The 20,572-nt window shown below is 45.0% G+C and overlaps 1 protein-coding gene across 3 annotated transcripts in view; it reads right to left on the reverse strand.

Annotated features, from left to right (window-relative positions):
- Positions 1–20,572, reverse strand: part of INTS8 (integrator complex subunit 8) — a 131,354-nt gene that overhangs the window by 77,116 nt on the left and 33,666 nt on the right. For all 3 annotated transcript variants that reach the window (XM_073550408.1, XM_073550407.1, XM_073550409.1), the window contains exon 13: positions 6,369–6,544. In XM_073550408.1, coding sequence (XP_073406509.1) covers positions 6,369–6,544 — 176 coding nt within the window. The remainder of the gene's footprint in view (positions 1–6,368; positions 6,545–20,572) is intronic.

Here is a 20,572-nt window from a genome sequence, read left to right on the forward strand (position 1 = left end):
GAAAGGAGTAAGATATGTGTGCCAGCTGCAGAGTGGAACGGACCTGAAGACCTTTGAGACATTGAGAGAGGAATCTGATTTGCCTTCGGTATGGGGGTTTCAATACTATATGCTTCGACATGCTTGGAGGGCACAGTGTAGATTGGGAGCCATGACGGTTCAGGGCGACATTGTACTAGAATTTGTGTGTATGAAAGGAGGGACGAGGGGAGTTATATCGAGCATATATCATGATCTACTACACTCCTATCTGGGGGACAATCACCTCACTGCAAAGAGTAAATGGGAGAGGGAGGTGGGTACCCTCACAACAGAACAATGGGAGACTATTCTTGAATATGTCCCGAAGATCTCTCTAAGCGAGCAGGCACGGCTCTCCCAATTATATGTAATACATAGAACATACAAAACACCGCTGGTCCTATTCAAGGCGGGCTTGAGGGGAGACTAGCTGCCCTAGATGTGGCACAGACCAGGCCGGACTGTTACATATGTTATGGTCGTGTCCGCGGCTGGTGGCATACTGGCTGGTCGTTATCAACAAAATTGAGAGAGCTTATGCATGTACGCTCGACAGGAATCCAGTGCTGTGTGTTTTGGGGGAGGTGGATGGGATACCTGTCTCAGAACATTACAAAGTGGCAATAGCGAGGTTGCTGTATGTGGCACGCAAACTAATAGCACGAATATGGAAGGATTCGGAACCCCCCACTAGGAGGGAATTTATTGCTCAGACACGTACGGTAATGCATTTAGAGGAAAGCATTTACAGGCGAAGGCATGGTGAAAGCACTTTCGAAAAAATATGGTCCGCCTGGATGGCGGTGATATGATTGCTAAGACTCTCAAGTATACCCGGCATAAGGAGTATTGGGGGAGGGGGGGATAGCTTTGATTGTATTAATTCACATATCTTGTAGTGTTACATGTATATTGATATCCACTGTTTATTGTTTAAAATCTTTTGAAACCTAAATAAAAATAACTGGTTTAAAAAAAAAAAAAAAAAAAAAAGAAGAGCAGGCGCAATAGGGATGTGCAGGTCTGCATCTTGTATGTCTATGGAGGCGAGATATTCTCCCTGTTCCATAGCCGCAATGATGGATCGAAGGGACTCCATGCGAAACTGCCGAACTCTTACAAACTTTTTGAGTTGCTTTAGGTCCAGGATTGGCCGAACGCTGCCTCCCTTTTTGGGAACCACGAATAGGTTGTACTAAAGTCCTCAGAATCTCTCGTTTTCAGGAACCGGTATTATGACTCCTGCTTGAAGGAGAGATAGACACTATTTCCTTGACCCACCTGTCTTCTGTAATAGGCAGCCAGACTTGCAGAAAGATTAAAAGTTGACCGCCTACAGGTGGGGTGTCTTCCGTATTTCGTGAGTCATGACGAGGAGAAATTCTGGAATTTCCCTCCTTTGGGCTTTGCCTGGCCTGATGTTGACCGCCAATTCTTGTCCGTCCTCTGTGCTGTCCTTTGGTTGTCCCTGCGAGGGGGAACGGTTGTAATTTTGTGAAGGACGTGAAGCGGCCTAGCCTGAGGAGTTCCGAAAGGACCGGAACCTAGCCTGGTTACGTCACTTAAACGAACGTTTAGGTTGCGGTTGGGGAAGAAAGGTACTCTTACTCCCCGTGGCATTGGAAAATCATTTTGTCTAATTTTTCCCCGAAAAAAATCTCCCACTGACATACGGGAGATCCTTAAGAGACTTGTTTGAAGACGCGTCCGCTTCACATTCTCACAGCCAGAGGATACGTCTGATTGTAATTACATTCGCTGCTATACCTGCTACGCCTCTTGCAGAATCAAAAGCTGCAAGGCGTATGTAATCTGCCACCACCGCTATCTGAACTAGTTGATCGAACATCTGAGGAGCTGACTCTTAGAGGCTCTCCTGCAATCTTTTGGCCCATTCCAGAATGGCCGTGGCTGCCCACGTTGAGGTGAACGCGGGAGCTAGGGAGGGTCCTGCAGCCTCAAAAATTGAACGAGCCATGCGCTCAACCTGCCGATCTGCTGTATGCTTCAGGGTTGAGCCATCTGGCAGTGAGAGGAGAGACTGTGCTGCAAGCCTAGAGATAGGGGGATCCATTTCCGGTGGATCTGTCCACTTCTTGGTCTTTTTGAGAAAAAAGGGTATCTAGCCTCAATATTTACGGTTGGCGAATTTTTTGGCAGGCTGCGAAAAATGCTTATCAAGGATGTCCTGAAAGCTTGGGTGATCAGAAAAAAACTTTAGGGACGTCAGGGACCCCTCAAAACAGATCTTATGTTTTGGGGGTTCTTGGGGAGCATCGGATAAAACCAGCACCCGATGAATAGAAGTGAATGTCCTCAACTAGCGCTGTATTGCTAGGAGGACAAGGAGCCTGAGACTCCTATGTTTCCTTATCTGATTTGGAGTCACAGATGCCCTCTGAATCCTGCGCATCGCTGAGGCGTTGCCTGGAGGGAGATCTGGACCGCCGCTTTTCCATGCCCGAAGATCTTTGTGGAGATATCCTGCGCCCGTCTCTGGAACGAGACGGTCTAGGAGACCTAGAATTACGGTGTCTCTGCCTAGAGGGGGACGACCGTGAGCCATGGGAGGACGTAGCTGAACGTGACCTATGGGACCGTTCACTACTAGCATTGCCAGGGACTGCCTGTCCGCTTATAGCTGGGATATGACCCTGCATAGCCTGAAGCAATGTGGAAGTCAGCGTATCTATGGACTGTGACATAATGCGGCCCATACCGGCATGTCAGTGGAGTTGAAACTGTGACAGGAGCCTCTTGGGGCACTGACCCAGCATTTTGGGAACAACTCTAGCAGTACGGGTGCATGTTGCCACTGGGAAGATTGGCTTTGCAGGCTGAACAGACTGCGTAACAGCAGATAAACCTGTTTTTCTTTTTTTTTTTTGGACCTGGAGACCGACATAGTGCACTGAGTGCCGGCAGGTTATTATATGACCAAAAACCTTACAGGGGTGGCTATGCAGAGGAGCGCTATAGGGAACCTATAGGGAGTCTGTGTCCACAGCAGGATAATATCCTGCTGTGCCTTACCCCACCGGTGTGCTCCTAGACCCGGCACCAGCAGAAAAACTTCGGTTCTGCGCCCCCTGGAGACTGTGCAGTGTTCTTGAGCAATATAGCAGCGCCTCTCTCTTCCCTGAGGTAAAAAGGTGGGAGGGAGGAGGGGCGAAGAGGAGAAAAGGGCGCGCAGACAGGCAAACCGCACCTTCCTGGCTCGATCCGCCCCCCCTGTATGACGCTGTGCAGCGTCATTATCATCCAGGGGGGCAGGCTGGGGGCGATAACAAGGGCGGCGGCTTCGGCTTAGGCCGAAGCCGCGGTCTAAAGTACAAATTCCTGCCCGGGAAGGGCTCCAGAGCGGCGCGGTAGTCCGGAGGGGGGGGCGGAAAACGAACCAAAAAAACCTCCCCGGATGAGTGCCATATCGCCCAGACGCCCCTATATACGCAGCGCAGCCCTGTGAAGGGTCTTTTTGACCCCTTTAGAGGGCTGACACTGCCGCAGGGACAGGAATCCCTGCATACTGTGGCCCAAATATGACAGCCCCTGGCCCCATAGCAGACCACAGCAGTGCTGGGGCTACAATAAAGTTAGCGCTGCGAACGTAGCTCCTACCTGCGGCGTCTCAACCTAATATCCCTAGAGGGGGTTAGGGAGGGCGCTTCACCGCCATCAGGAGGAATTCTTCCTCACCTCAGCCTCAACCCAAAAGGCCCAGGGCCTGGGGAAGGAGTGGGGTTCTCGACCTCGAACCATGCACCCGAAGGGCTAGGGAGGGAGCGACATCGGGAAGAGCCATCTCTACCTCAACCGGGTACCGCTAAAAAGAGGACCGAGGAGGGAGCCATGCCGGGAGTCTCAGAGAGACCCTCTTTTCTTCATTTGTGTCAAGAAGAATCTTCTTAGGTGTGCCTCCTTGCGACACTAAGCAAAAACTGAGGTAAGGCAGATGCCGCCCAGGGGTGTATACTGTGGAGGAGGAGCCAGACCCAAATCTTTTTCAGATTAAGCATAGTGTCGCCTCCCAGTGGACAGAAAGCATAACACCCAAGGTCCTGTGTCCCCCAATGAGGCGACAGAGTAAGCAGATTGTTAATGTTAACATTCTAGGAAGGAGGGCAATATCCCTAAGGGTGTGTGCACACGTTGCGGATTCTGCTGCGGAATTAATCCGCACAGATTTGTCTAAATCCGCAGGTCAAAAGACCTGCGGTTTATCTGCGGATTTGCCTGCGGTTTGACACCTGTCATGGAGCAGGTGCCAAACCGCTGCAGAATCCGCACAAAGAAGTGACATGCTGCGGATTTAAAACTGCAGCAAATCCGTGCGGAAAATTCCGCACTGTGGGCACTGCAGATTTCAATTGGCATTGACTCATATGGTACTGTACACCGCAGCAGAATTTGTTTGTATGTTCTCCCCGTGTTTGCGTGGGTTTCCTCCGGGCACTCTGGTTTCCTCCCACATTCTAAAGACATACTGATAGGGAATTTAGATTGTGAGCCCCATACAGCAGCTTACGCCCATAGGCGGAGCTGACCGGAGGAGGCGGAGCTTCACGCCGAGTGTCCGCTGCGCCTCCAAACGCTAATGTGAAACTAGCCTCTGAGGCACAAGTTAGCGAGTTAACACTATCTGCTATTGCTTATACAGAGAACTGTGTTCACATCCCTCAGACATCTCACCCACGTACATCGGTGGCAGAATAGTTGGGTTTCTATGGATTAGGAGTAAAATTGAGTAGAACTGTGCTTTTTTATTTCAAATACAGGAGTCTGTCTTATAGATGCTTCTCCATTACTAACCTGTGGGCTTGATGTCTGCAGCCATAAAACAGCTGACATCAACCCCACCATAATTACCCCACTTGCCACGGCTGTGGCAAGAGCCAAGTATAAGCGCCAGAATTGGTGCATCTAAAAGATGTGCCTTTTCTGGGGTGGCTGCGGGTTGCCATTTTTAAGCTGGGGGTTGGGGGCAATATCCATGCCCCTTACCAGCCGCCAGTTGTTTGCTTTAAGCTTGGCAGGTTGTCAAAAAAAGGGGGAGAACCGCACACCGTTTAAAATATTTATTTAAATAATTCTATTCTTGATAACCAGCCATGATAGAGCTGATACTGTACTGGTTATCAAAAACAGAAGAAACTCCGTGTCATTTTTTTATTATTTATATCGCACAGGCCCCGGCTGATGAACACTTCCATCAGCTGCGCCTGCACATGCTGTTATCAGTGACAGTAGGTGTAGGCTGATGAGAGTAATGATCTTCCCGCTGATCAGAACTGCCAGTGTTTCTTGCGCTGTCATGCAGATGACAGAATGGGAAACAGACGATGTCCGGGGGTGCCAAACCTGAAAAGTAACAAGGACTTCCTGGAGAAGTCAGGGTTTGGGGACCCTGCATGAAGTCTAGGTGTTTGGTACGGATCCTGAACTTTGCTGTTCGGGTTCGTCCATCTCTATTCAGCATCCATGTCCTCTTTATAAATAGCAGTGTTGCTCCTACTTCTGCCCTGCTCTGCGCCAGTATACATTAGCTGGTATGAAGCGGATGCATCCCTGATGGCCAACAGCACTGATCGACACTCACAAATCCCAGTATGATTGACCAATTAACATTTCACTAGGAAATGATGGTGACGGGCACATTAAAATATTAGGAGGATACAGATTTTTTACCTCTGCAGGAACAGTCTGGTGGCAAAAGGCATTTACTGGTCACCACAGTGAAGTCTACTGCTTGATGATGATAACCAACTATTAGGCTACCAAGGGTTCAGAGTAGGGGGGGGGGGTCTTCAACCTGTGGTTGATGAGATGTTGTCTCCAAGTTTGGTGCATTATTACCAGGTCTAGTAAACAACTATGAAGATCAGCTCTCCAGATGGAGACTTTTGCGAGTATCCCCGCACAGAAGAGCAGATTTGGATGTGCATGTACTGGCCGTCAGGGGTGGACAAATAAAGCTGGATACTGAATGATACTGGCAGTAGGGTGGGTGCATTAATGGTGAAAGTGCTTGATTAGAGTATACTGAATGGGGGACAATGTAGGCAACCCTGGATGTACTTCTAGAGCCTTGGTTTGACAGCTTTGGCTGTCATTAATAATGGGGACTTGGGTTCTCACTATTGTGGGGCGAATGAGGCAAAAGCTGGAGTTCACTGCTCTGAATGTGGCTCGCGACTCTCTCAGTTCTGAATGTGACTGTCGGGGTAAGAAAGGTTGGGGACTAACATACTAGACAATCACAAGTTCTCAGACCCCACAACGATAATATAGCGGTTATATTTCCAGTTATAAGTGGCACTTGATTGTCAGCGATGCCCACTTTAGCTCACCTGGGATGTCATAGAATGAAGTCACCGGCTTGGTGCAGAGATTGGTGTGGGACGTTCGCTGCCGGATCTGATCCACAAGCATCTTTCTCTCATCGTCTGTAAGGAGCTTCATGAACAAGTCATGAGAAGAAATCATAAATACCAGCTGCAAGTCTTCCATTCCCAAGCACAGGCTTCTGGAAAATACAAAAGCAGCATTTCTCATTTGTGGATTGGGTTAACTACGGTAATCTAATATATAAAGCTCAAGTGTGAGTGTATATATGTGTGTGTGTGTGTGTGTGTGTGTGTGTGTGTGTGTGTGTGTGTGTGTGTGTGTGTCCGGGATTGGCATCCGCACCGTCGCAGCTACAGCCACAAAATTTGGCACAGTCACACGTCTGGACCCCGAGAGTGTCCTAGGCTATGTTGTGAGGAGAAATTTTAACCCCACGCGTTCCAATTCACCAAACAATTTTGCCCCTATCTACATAATGGGGAAAAAGTGTGTGTGTATCAAGCCCCGCCCCTCATTATGTCATAACGGTTGCCATGGCGACGCTTATGTCATCATAGGTTGCAAGCCCCGCCGCTCATTATGATGTCATAATGGTTGACTGTGGGATGGAGGATGTGTGATGGGTATATGTGCACTGGACTATGGGATGGAGGATGTGTGATGGGTATATGGGCACGGGACTATGGGATGGAGGATGTGTGATGGGTATATGGGCACGGGACTATGGGATGGAGGATATGTATGACGGGTATATGGGCAAGGGACTATGAGATGGAGGATATGTATGACGGGAATATGGGATGGAGGATATGTATGATGGGTATATGGGCACGGGACTATGGGATGGAGGATATGTATGATGAGTATATGGGCACGGGACTATGGGATGGAGGATATGTATGATGAGTATATGGGCACGGGACTATGGGATGGAGGATAATTATAATTTTCTATAACTAACCACAGTTAGTTACTATGCACGGGCAGGGCCGGGCTCTTCAGCTAGTTTTATATAAAATCGACAGACTGGAGTTTTAGATTAAGTTCACACTAGGCATTTTCTTCCCCATGTTTTCCCTCGAGCTTCTTGTGGTGTTTTTAATGAGTTATTTGTGGCGGTTTTGGCATGCTAGATTTGTCTCTTGTGCATGATACGCAGCAGTGTTCCTGAGCTTGCATCCCATTAGGGAATCTGATACTTAATGTAACACTATGTCATTTGTCAAGAAAAGGTTAAAGGGGTTCTCCACTACTGAGACAACCCCTTCTCGATCTAAATGTTTGGCCCCAATAAAATAAGAACACCTATACTTACCTCCCGTGTCGGCGCCATTCCAGCTGTGTCGCATATATAGGAAGGAGAGAAGTCCGGCTTTCAGGATCGCGCTGTTCCAGTCCAAAGTTCACAAGGAGTTAATCCAAGGACCAAGCAGTGATTATAACTTTCTTTTTATTCCATAAACTCTACGCGTTTCGTGTACACACTGTACACTTCCTCAGGAGCAAAGTTACACTGGCATCACATTCCATTCTCCTTATATACTAACTCCCCCAGGAAGTGAGGTAGGTGCTCATTGCACTTAAAAAAAATTCACACATAACTATCAACATAATGTAAAATCACAAAAATCACTAAAATTCATCTATAAAACACACATATGTAAAACTTCACACTAGAAAAAATGTAAAACATTATAATAAAATTATGATTATACTCAATAAAAATCTAAAATTCTTGGTACATCATATCAATTAGCAGAACAACATACACAAATCTCTTATATAACCGCACTTATATTTTCCTTTCAGTATTAACCCTTCATTCAACATATTATACTTTTACTTTCCTTATATTTCAGGCAGATGATCATATACTAATTAATGTATGTACGCCTATGCGGATTCGATCCTGCACAGCAGACCCATGCTCTGCACTCAAGAAACGTTTCTGTTCTCTCAGCCAAAGGCTCCACATCTCCAGAGCTGTCAGTTCCTTTTCAAGGCACCAGCCAACTATTCCAATCATAGTAAAATACCGCCGATTGTATCTCTTTATATGTTAGCGATATGATCATTCCCTTGCTGTAATGTTATAGCATGGACATCACACAATTATCAGATGCCAATACTACTCTAATCCTTAGCAGACAAATATGCAGAGCACCAAAATTATTTAAAGATGTCAGATATTTCATTTAAACCGTATGGTTGCAGAGTCTGCAACCTATGAATCCAGTAAATTTCCTTTCTCATCAGAATGACACTCCTGTTCACAGTGTCTTCTGAAACATAATCAATTGGGGCCACTTTAATACATGGTTTCTTCCCATGTTTTATAGTGCAATGTTTTGATACTCCAAGGAACATAAAACCTTCAATTATATTGTGTCTGTGCGAATTCATGCGGTTATGCAGTTCTTGTGTGGTTTTACCCACATACTGTAAACCACGTTCGCATTCTATCAGATATATCACAAAACTATTTTTACAATTCAGGGAAAACTTTATATCAAACACCTTATTATTCTGAATTGATCTGAATGTGGTCATATTATGCATAATCATGCCACAACACAGACACCGAGCGGTATTACATTTAAAGACTCCTAGTTTTTTGCATTGTTCATCCCTAATTTTTTCTTTTTTCAGGCGACTGGGGGCCAGTATATTTCTAAGAGTAGAGGATCTTTTAAAGGTTAGTCCTAGTTTATTCGGTAGCATACTCCCCAACACTGGATCATTAAGAAGAACAGACCAATGATCCTGTAAAATATTCCTAATTTTTTGATTTTGTTTAGTAAAATTAGTTAAAAAGTTTAAGGAGAAACTATCATTCTCTTTTTCTTTTTTCTTAGGATTTACTAGGTCCATCTGTTCCAAACCTGCGCACTCATTATATGCTTTTTCTAGCATTTTTTTTGGGTAGTTTTTCTCAATAAGCCTATTTATCAATTCCTTGGCTTGTGATACAAAATCTGACTCTAAACTACAATTTTTCTTAATCCTTTTATACTGGTTCTTCCGGACATTGATTAACCATTTATTATAATGGCCACTATTAAAATCTAACAAACTATTTGCATCACACTTCTTAAAAAAAGTTTTAGTAAAAATCTTCCCTTCTGAATGGAAAATGGTCAGATCCAAATAATCTATACTCTCCATATTATATACCCATGAACAGCGCGATCCTGAAAGCCAGACTTCTCTCCTTCCTATATATGCAATTCTAGTGACCGGCTGATTGCTGCAGTTCATCGGATCCTACCCATTTGTGCTTATGGTTGTTGTGTTCCACACAACTGAACCAGGTGAGTGGATCCATATCTGTGAAACGTTTATATCATTGGATAAGACCCTATTGTGCGTTTCTGTCTCCCCCTTTTTTTATAGTTCACATTGGAAATTGAATTTCCTCTTTGGATAGCTGCACTAGGGCAGAAATATGGAATATTTTCCTCATCGCCTTTCTTCCCGGGAACGACTTATTGTACAGACTATTGGGACTGGAGCAAATAAGATTATTAATGTGGATGATATGACACCCTTTACAGGGGAAGACACGGCTAAAATGAAAAAACTGTTTAATCAGTTAGAAGATTTTCTGAAGGATGAATTGCATTTTTACACTGATGCTAGGTTTCTCTCTATATATTTAGATGAGAATTTATGCCCAAGGGGATTGAGGGTTAATCATTCGTCCCCTTTTCCACATGATTTAAGTTTTTGTTCTGAATGGAATGAGGTTTTATTTAAATGCATGCAGGGTTTACTTCAACTACTTTTTAAAAAAAGAACGTCTTTGGCAGAGACATTAGTAGAAAGGATTTCTAATTTATCATTAGAACTCCTTCATTTTGGGACACACCCGGAATTTAATAGGATTAACACAGCTATTACATCTAAGGGGGTTTTACACTAAGCGATATCGCTAGCAATATCGCTATAACGTCACTGGTTTTGTGACGTTATAGCGATATTGCTAGCGATATCGCTATGTGTGATACTTACCAGCGACCGGCTCCCCCGCTGCTCATCGCTGATCGCGCGAGAATGTCCGGCTCCATTTCTCGTCGTCTGCTTCCTGCTGGGCTTCCTGCTGTGACGTCCAGCGACGCGTGGAGGCGGGCGGGAGGACGCAGGATCGCTGTGTGTGAATGGTAAGTATCGTGCGCTGCGTCGCTGCTGCATCGCTGTGAGATCTTTCTGTATGAAAGCTCACTAGCGATCATTTAGCGATGCACCAGCGATCCTGACCGGGTCGGATCTCTGGTTGGATCGCTGGTGCATCGCTAAATGTAAAAGGGCCTCTAGGCTCTTACAAGCTGAACAAGAAATAATTAAGAGAAAGGCACGCAAACTATATAGAGATAGAGATGATAATAAGAAAGCGAATAGTGTTGATAAAAACACACTAGATAGTGGGAACAATATAATGAATGTGAATAAGGGAGATGGGAATATACAGAAAAACACCCCACAAATTCCTATGGTGCCTACACGTACACCCAGAAATGGAAATAAAAAAATTTTTTATAGTGAAAATACTCCAAATTTTACAAAGACTAATTTGAAGATTACACAAAAACCTTCTTTTGAAACTATAGTAAGTGAGGTCCCCAAAAACACTGATGCACAAGTAAAACAGACGGGTTTATGTGAAACAGTGATTACTGAAAATTACACTAATAAGAATAAAAATGAAAATAAAAATGGAAATGAAAATATTAATGATATGACAGCTGATATAAGCGAACCGCGGATCATTAGTGACAATAGTGACAATGACAAAATGGATGTGACGGATAATTCAAGAAATAATGATTTGGGTGCACTAGTAAAAATAGTTGATATAAATACCACCAATAATACTAATGTTACTGGGGAAGTTATAAACTCACAGATGCAGATTAAGAAAATAATAGAACAAATAGATGCAATAAAGAGAAGTGGGAAAAATCAGGATAAAAAACAGGTGAATAGGAAAGATGGAAATAAAAGCTTGCCACCTCCTATGACTCCTATGAGGATTGAACCCCCGGATATGATTAATTTTTCAGATAACATGAAGAGCAATCTCCTGGATAAAATTGATGATCATAGACAAAATATTTATATTCTCCCCCAAGTGGGGTTGGATGATAATTTAATTGTGGGAGCGACAGATATTGCAGTTGCAGAGAAGGAGTCCATTGTATGTGACAACTCACAAGAGTTGAACAAAATGTGTATTATTGATAACTCTAAAAATCAGAGCAGTTTGGTCCCTTTTCTTCCAAAATTTAACAGTAGTGAACAAAAGGACAAACAATCCTTTCAAGATGATATACCGTCTTTTTTAGTGAAGGGAAAAAACCAGCAGAATGTAATAACGCACTTTTTTTCAAACCAGCCAAGAAAAAGAAAAAGTGTTACAGAGGCTGCAGAGGGGGGGCAAACGCAACAAAACAGAATAAAGATACAGACACCAGAAAACAAAATAATAAATAATATTTTTAATTTATCATCTACCATATTAAATACAGCAGAAATTTCTGTGTTGCAAAAAGGATTATCCTTTTGTCCTGTCACGAATTCACAGGAACTGGATCTTTTTATTGATTTGCAAACTTTTATCAGAAAATTAACAGTAAAAAGACACTTCCTGACACAGGATAGCAAAAAAGTCTTAGTTACTCACCGGTTAACGGTATTTTTCGGAGTCCATGACAGCACCACCTGAGAGAGGGTATCCGCCCTTCAGGAACAGGAAACCTACAGATACAAAAGGGCGGCACCTCTCCCACGCATTAGTTGGATTACAGAGCACAGAGGACCACAATGGTTAATAGCATAACTTATATACAATACTATACACGACTATTTAAATTACCTGTGTACGTATAAGAGGAAGGAGTGCACACCCAAAATAGACTAAAAGGGAGGGAATATACGGGTGCTGTCATGGACTCCGAAAAATACCGTTAACCGGTGAGTAACTAAGACTTTATCGGTCGTCCATGACAGCACCACCTGAGAGAATTACAGAGAGTAATAACTATTTAGGGAGGGACCACAGCCTGCAGCACCCTTACACCAAAAGAGAGGTCTGTGGAAGCACCCAGGTCTAGCCTATAATGACTATAAAAGGTGCTCGGAGAGGACCAAGTAGCCGCCTTACATACTGTATCTGGTCGATGGAGACTTCTGATCTCTCGGCTCACGAGGTCGCCATGGCTCTGGTGGAATGCGCCCTCAGCTTCCCAGGTGGCGACCTGCCTTTTGAAGTGTATGCTACAGAAATTGCTTCTCTAATCCACCTGGCTAGTGTATTTTTTGACACTCTACAACCTTTCCTAGGGCCTTGGTGGGAAATAAATAGGGCATTATCTTTCTTCCAAGGATCGGTAGCTGCCAGATATTCTATGAGGCATTTCCTAACATCCAGGGTATGTAGTTTTTCTTCCTTCTCATTAGCTGGATTAGGGAGGAAGGATGGAAGGACTATTTCTTGAGTCCTATGAAAGTTAGAAACCACTTTAGGTAAGTACGCCGGATCAGGTCTGAGTATTACCCGTCCTAACCTGTATATAAGGAGGACGCCTAAATAATGCCTGGATGTCGCTTACTCTGCGAGCTGAGGTTAGAGCTACCAGGAAGGCTACTTTGAGGGACAGATTTTTAATGGAAGCTGATGAAATAGGTTCGAATGGAGCTTCCGTCATGGCCGTAAGGACTAGATTCAAGTCCCATGGCATGAATCTATCCTTCACTACTGGCCTGGACCTACCTGCTGCCTTAATGAACCTACTGATCCAGTAATTACCTGCGATGTTGCAGCTAAAGAGAGCCCCCAAAGCTGATACTTGTACTTAGTGGAAAGTCCCATATCCAGACCTTTCTGAAGAAACTCTAAGATCTGATTTATTGGAGTTGAACCCCCAGCAACTATTTCAGAGCGCTGCAGGAACTTCTTCCAAATTCTAGCATAGATCTTGGTAGTAATGGCCTTCCTATTCTTAAGTAGGGTGTTAATCAAGTCTGGGGAGAAGTCTTTTTCTTTTAAGAGTGCCCGCTCAAACTCCACGCCGTCAGATGTAGGCCAGCCACCTGAGGGTGGAAGACTGGGCCGTGGGATAGGAGATCCGGGATGTCCGGAAGAACCCAAGGATCGGACACCGACATGGTCCTGAGGCATGAGAACCATGCCCTCCTGGGCAAAAATGGAGCAATGACTATGACCCTTGCTCTGTCTCTCTTGATTTTTCTCAACACCAAGGGTAGTAGCGATAGGGGAGGGAAGGCGTATGCTAGCCTGAAGTCCCGCTTTATCAGAAAGGCATCTACCGCCAGGGGGTTCTCTCTGGGATTTAGGGAGCAGAATAGTCTTAATTTCCTGTTTTCCTTGGTGGCGAAGAGATCTACCTCTGGCTGTCTCCATTTTTGTATAATCAGGTCGAAGATCGAATTGTTTAGGGACCATTCTCCTTGTTTTAGTAGGTTGCGGCATTTATGTCAACAGGACAAGGGATTCCCAGCCAGTCTCCCATGCCGGTACTGGCCCGGCCTCAAGCTGCTTAACGGCTGCGCTCTGACGAGGGCATGCACATTCAGCTTAGAATGGCTGTTCTGCTAGTTGGAACAACCGTTCTGCCACATTCCTCAGGGGTTTGGAACGAGTCCCACCTTGGTGGTTGACATAAGCCACTGTGACCTGATTGTCGGAGAACACTCGCACATGATGGCCCTGCAGATACATAAGTAACTTCTTAGCTGCCTGCCCTACTGCTGTCAGTTCTTTTCAAATTAGATGACATTTTTATCTGGTGATGGTCCCATAGGCCCTGGACTAGGACTTCACCAATATGAGCCCCCCAACCGGAAGGGCTAGCATCCGTAGTGACTATGGGGGATATGTCACACTCCCAGGGAACCCCTCTGGACAAATTATCCTTTTCTAGCCACCACTCTAGGGACTCCCTTGTGTTTCGGGACAAGGTTAGCTGGCCCTCCAAGTAACCTCCAAGGATTTTTTGATGCAGTAAGACCTCCCCTGTAGTGTTCTTAAATGAAACTGGGCCCACTGGACCGCCGGATACAGGAGGAAAGGGAACCCAGAAGGGACATGGCTTTCCTGAGGGACATGGTGGGGTTATTGGCAGCGTTTAGGATCTGATAGTGTAGGCGAACAAGCTTCTCCGGAGGCAGCCTGTTTCTCAGAATCTAGAATCAGGCCTAAAAATTGCTGAATTCTCATCGGCTGTAACCGAGATTTTTTGATATTAAGCAGCCAACCTAACCGCTCTAGGGCCGACATTGCCCTCTGTAGCTGTTCCTTACAATGTTTTGCCGTTTTCCCTATAATCAGGAAGTCATCTAAGTAGGGGACTACTAGAATGTTAGATTCACGTAGATGGGCCATAACTTCCGCCACCACTTTAGTAAACACCCGGGGAGCGACTGCCACCCCAAAGGGGAGGGCCGCATATTGGAAATGTTCAACTGACCCATTTAACTGAACCGCTACTCTGAGGAAGCGCTGATGGGCTGTATGAATGGGTATATGGTAGTATGCATCTTTTAAATCTAACACCACCATAAAGCAGTTTTGAAACAACAACTTTATTGTTGAATTGTTTCCATTTTGAACGGCCGTATAACCAAGAAATCGTTTGAGGGACTTGAGATTAATTATAGTCCTAAAGGAGCCGTCTGGCTTGCGGACCAGGAACAGAGGGGAGTAGAAACCTTTCCCCCTTTCTCCCTCTGGAACCATAGTCAGGACTTTCTTGTGGCAAAGCTCATGAACCTCGGCCTCCAGGGCAGCTTGTTCTGATGTGGAAGACCTGAGAGGGGTGACCTTAAATCGATCTAGGGGAACCCGGGTGAACTCTAGTCGTAAACCCGCAGCTATCACCCCCAGTATCCAGTTGCTGCTAGAGATCAGCGACCAGGCTGGGTAGAAGGCAGCTAGTCTCCCCCCACAGCATCTAGTCATTGGGGCGGTTTTTTAGTGTCACGTGATGGACATTCCTGGCGCCCCCCTCCTCCGAACATGAAACCTGTACCTCTCCTCCTTTTGTCGTCCCATCTGCCTGATCTCTGGACGGCCTTCTATGGAAATATCCTTTCCTGGTGAAGGGGCGTCTATAAGAAGGATTCGGGAGGCTGGGGAACTTCTTTTTATCGTTCCCGGCTTTCTCTAAAAGTTCGTCCAGGACGGGGCCAAACAGATATTCCCCTCATATGGAATGGAGCAGAGTCGTGACCTGGCCTGGATATCTCCTGGCCAGCATTTTAACCAGAGGGCCCTTCGAGCTGCGTTTGATAACCCAGCTGATCTAGCCGCCATCCTTGCCGAGTCTGCTGAGGCATCAGCCAAGAAAACCGCAGCACTCTGGATGATCGGTAGAGTTTTCCGACTGGATGCTCTTGGGGCTCCGTCCTTCAGATGGGAATCTAGTTGATCTAGCCAGACCATCACGGATCTGGCTATACAAGTGGCAGCTATCGCTGGTCTTAGGGCGCCTGCTGACATCTCCCATGTTCCCTTAAGAAAGGAATCCGCTTTTTTATCCAGCGGGTCTTTTAAGGAGGCCATATCATCGAACGGTATGGAGGACTTTTTGGAGGCTTTGGCTACTGCCGCGTCCAGCTTAGGGGCCTTATCCCATCTGTTTACCACTGGGTCATCAAATGGGTACCTCCGTTTGAAGGCAGGTGGTAAGGAGCCCCTTTTTTTCGGGTCTCTTCCATTCCCTTTCTATCAGGCTCTGGACCTTATCATTTAATGGAAAAGCTTTGTGTTTCCTGGGATCTAGACCTCCGAACATTACCTGTGCCGAAAGCTCTGGCTTTGAGTCTGCTACTGCCATGGTGGACCTTATTGCTTTAACTAGCTTGTCCATCTGGTCTAATGGGAAGCAGAATCGGCTTGAGTCTTCATCCGAAGAGGATGAAGTGGAGGCCGGGGAATCCGAGGAGTAATTGTTCCTAGGGGCAGCTGAGGACTCCGACCCTGAGAAACTAAATTCTCTCCCCCTGGAAGAGTCCCTTTTAGATAGGGCCTTCATCTCTGTCCCTGTAAGGATGGGGGAGAGTGCAAGGGCCTGTCAGTCTATGCCTGGGCCCCCGTCCCCTTCCAACCCCTACCGTCTGTCGCACACATGGCTGACATAGTCTTTTGGGGTGGCCGTCTGGTAAGGGGCAACTACAGAGCGCACATTCCCTGTGCTTCTGTTTTACCGTAGCTTTCCTCCCCTGCGAAACCAGCATAAGGGAACACTGCATCAGGGTACATTCACGGAGATCTCTTACCCATGCAGATGAGGCAGGTAAACGGTTCACGGAGGGAGGCAGGGGGAATCCTTTAGACTGGAGGAACTTCTGCGGCTCTGCTCACTCGTCCGCTTCCACTCGTATGAGGCTTCACCGAGGCCTCCTTCTGTGGGTGCTCCTGCACGTCCTGCTGCTCTATGGGGGTTCTGTCATCCATCGCTGGGCCTTCAGAAGCACCCCGGCAGCATCACCTCCTGCCCTTTAAAGCCTCCCAGTATCCGGTCAGCAGGGCACTGGCGCGGCACCTCCCCCAGGAACCCTCCCGCGACCTTCCCCCGCATGAACCGTCCCCCCCACCGCCTCGGGTACCGCGCGTCCCCCCGGATCGCCGCGCACACGCGGCGCACACTAGGAAGGCGGCCGGCACCCGACTTCCGGTTTTGGCGTTCCCGGCCCCGCCCCTTCCACCGCGTCACTTCCGCCGCGCGTCAGAGGCCGCGGGAGCGCGCGGAAAGGAGCCGGCACGGCGCCCCCGGCTCCGGTATGCCCGCCGCCCCCATGCGCGCCAGCCTGCGCTTGGCGACCGGACGCAACCGCCGACCCGGCCGGAGGGGGTTTGAGACCGGACCCCGGGGGAAAACGCATCAGGAGGGGCCTGCATACATACCTGGTGCCCGCATTCTGGAGACGGCTGTCCACCGGACCCTTTGCTCCGCCTGCTCTAACCACTGCCGTGGCGACCTACCCGGGCCCCACCGTGGCGCTTCCAGGTACCCCGAGCTTGACCGAGGTAGGAGATCCCCCCGCTACCTGAGTCGGTCAGCCGGCCTGGGAATCCCTCGACGACGCCATGATGGACGATCTGAAGGAAGTCCCGTCCTCTAGGAACAGGAAACCAACTGATGCGTGGGAGAGGTGCCACCCTTTTGTATCTGTAGGTTTCCTGTTCCTGAAGGGCGGATACCCTCTCTCAGGTGGTGCTGTCATGGACGACCGATAAAGTGTCTTTAGATGAGGAAGTTTCATTACAGCAGACTGAAAATGGAATATTACACACTACATTGAGGAATAAATCTAATTTTTACCCGATACAGAACCAGGGACACCATTTAAAAACATTTTCTGATTTAGTACTGAAGGATTTTGAGAATATAAATCCTGCAGATTATAAAAATGAAAGAAATATGACTAAAGCAGAAAGGGAGGCTGTTAAAAGTCTGAAAGAGAACACAGAGGTGGTTATTAGACCAGCTGATAAGGGGGGGGGGGGGGGGAGTTGTAATCCAATATAGGAAGGAATATTTGAAAGAGGCATATAGAATATTCAATGATGAGAATACATATAAAGTGGTCACAATGGATATTTATAAGAGTGCGGTAACTGAATATAATAAATTAATTGCAACTGGAAAAAAGGAGGGGATTTTAAATAAAAATGAATATAATTTTCTGACTATGAAAAATCCCCCTAGGGTTTTTTCTATCATCTTCCTAAGATTCATAAGGATCAAAACAACCCCCCAGGGAGGCCCATCATTTCTGGCATAGGTTCTCTCACGTCAGGATTGGCAGCGTATGTAGATAATATAATGTATTTCCATGTGATGTCTGTGAAAAGTTTTCTTAGGGATTCTGCCCAGCTGATTCATTTGATGAAGGCTATAGTGTGGAAAGATTCATACATGTTTCTGACTATAGATGTTGCATCCCTCTATTCAAATATTAGACATGATCTAGGATTGTATTGTTTTGGGAGATATGTGAAAGAAGATGCCCGTTTACCATTGAATCAGAAAGCCTTTTTAATGGATAGCATGAAGTTTATACTGCATAATAATTTTTTTGACTTTCAGGGAAAACTATATCACCAACAAGTCGGAACCGCAATGGGTTCGAAAGTAGCGGTAGCGCCAACTTTCGCTAACCTATTTATGGCCATTTTTTAATTCATTTATATAGAAAATTCCATTTTTTCAGAGCATATTATATTTTTTAAACGGTACATAGATGACCTAATGATAGTCTTTGATAATAAATGTAATAACATAGAACAATTTCTGGAGAGCATTCAGAGGAATGATTGGGGTCTCACCTTTTCATGGGTATATAATATGGAGAGTATAGATTATTTGGATCTGACCATTTTCCATTCAGAAGGGAAGATTTTTACTAAAACTTTTTTAAGAAGTGTGATGCAAATAGTTTGTTAGATTTTAATAGTGGCCATTATTATAAATGGTTAATCAATGTCCTGAAGAACCAGTATAAAAGGATTAAGAAAAATTGTAGTTTAGAGTCAGATTTTGTATCACAAGCCAAGGAATTGAAAAATAGGTTTATTGAGAAAAACTACCCAAAAAAACTGCTAGAAAAAGCATATAATGAGTGCGCAGGTTTGGAACAGATGGACCTAGTAAATCCTAAGAAAAAAAGAAAAAGAGAATGATAGTTTCTCCTTAAACTTTTTAACTAATTTTACTAAACAAAATCAAAAAATTAGGAATATTTTACAGGATCATTGGTCTGTTCTTCTTAATGATCCAGTGTTGGGGAGTATGCTACCGAATAAACCAGGACTAACCTTTAAAAGATCCTCTACTCTTAGAAATATACTGGCCCCCAGTCACCTGAAAAAAGAAAAAATTAGGGATGAACAATGCAAAAAACCAGGAGTCTTTAAATGTAATACCGCTCGGTGTCTGTGTTGTGGCATGATTATGCATAATATGACCACATTCAGATCAATTCAGAATAATAAGGTGTTTGATATAAAGTTTTCCCTGAATTGTAAAAATAGTTTTGTGATATATCTGATAGAATGCGAACGTGGTTTACAGTATGTGGGTAAAACCACACAAGAACCGCATAACCGCATGAATTCGCACAGACATAATATAATTGAAGGTTTTATGTTCCATGGAGTATCAAAACATTGCACTATAAAACATGGGAAGAAACCATGTATTAAAGTGGCCCCAATTGATTATGTTTCAGAAGACACTGTGAACAAGAGTGTCATTCTGATGAGAAAGGAAATTTACTGGATTCATAGGTTGCAGACTCTACAACCATACGGTTTAAATGAAATATCTGACATCTTTAAATAATTTTGGTGCTCTGCATATTTGTCTGCTAAGGATTAGAGTAGTATTGGCATCTGATAATTGTGTGATGTCCATGCTATAACATTACAGCAAGGGAATGATCATATCGCTAACATATAAAGAGATACAATCGGCGGTATTTTACTATGATTGGAACAGTTGGCTGGTGCCTTGAAAAGGAACTGACAGCTCTGGAGATGTGGAGCCTTTGGCTGAGAGAACAGAAACGTTTCTTGAGTGCAGAGCATGGGTCTGCTGTGCAGGATCGAATCCGCATAGGCGTACATACATTAATTAGTATATGATCATCTGCCTGAAATATAAGGAAAGTAAAAGTATATGTTGAATGAAGGGTTAATACTGAAAGGAAAATATAAGTGCGGTTATATAAGAGATTTGTGTATGTTGTTCTGCTAATTGATATGATGTACCAAGAATTTTAGATTTTTATTGAGTATAATCATAATTTTATTATAATGTTTTACATTTTTTCTAGTGTGAAGTTTTACATATGTGTGTTTTTATAGAAGTGTGTTTTATAGATGAATTTTAGTGATTTTTGTGATTTTACATTATGTTGATAGTTATGTGTGAATTTTTTTTTAAGTGCAATGAGCACCTACCTCACTTCCTGGGGGAGTTAGTATATAAGGAGAATGGAATGTGATGCCAGTGTAACTTTGCTCCTGAGGAAGTGTACAGTGTGTACACGAAACGCGTAGTTTATGGAATAAAAAGAAAGTTATAATCACTGCTTGGTCCTTGGATTAACTCCTTGTGAACTTTGGACTGGAACAGCGCGATCCTGAAAGCCGGATTTCTCTCCTTCCTATATATGCAATTCT

Source organism: Dendrobates tinctorius, unplaced genomic scaffold (assembly GCF_039654945.1).
Source record: "Dendrobates tinctorius isolate UK_male_01 unplaced genomic scaffold, ASM3965494v1 ptg000165l, whole genome shotgun sequence".
NCBI lineage: Eukaryota > Metazoa > Chordata > Amphibia > Anura > Dendrobatidae > Dendrobates > Dendrobates tinctorius.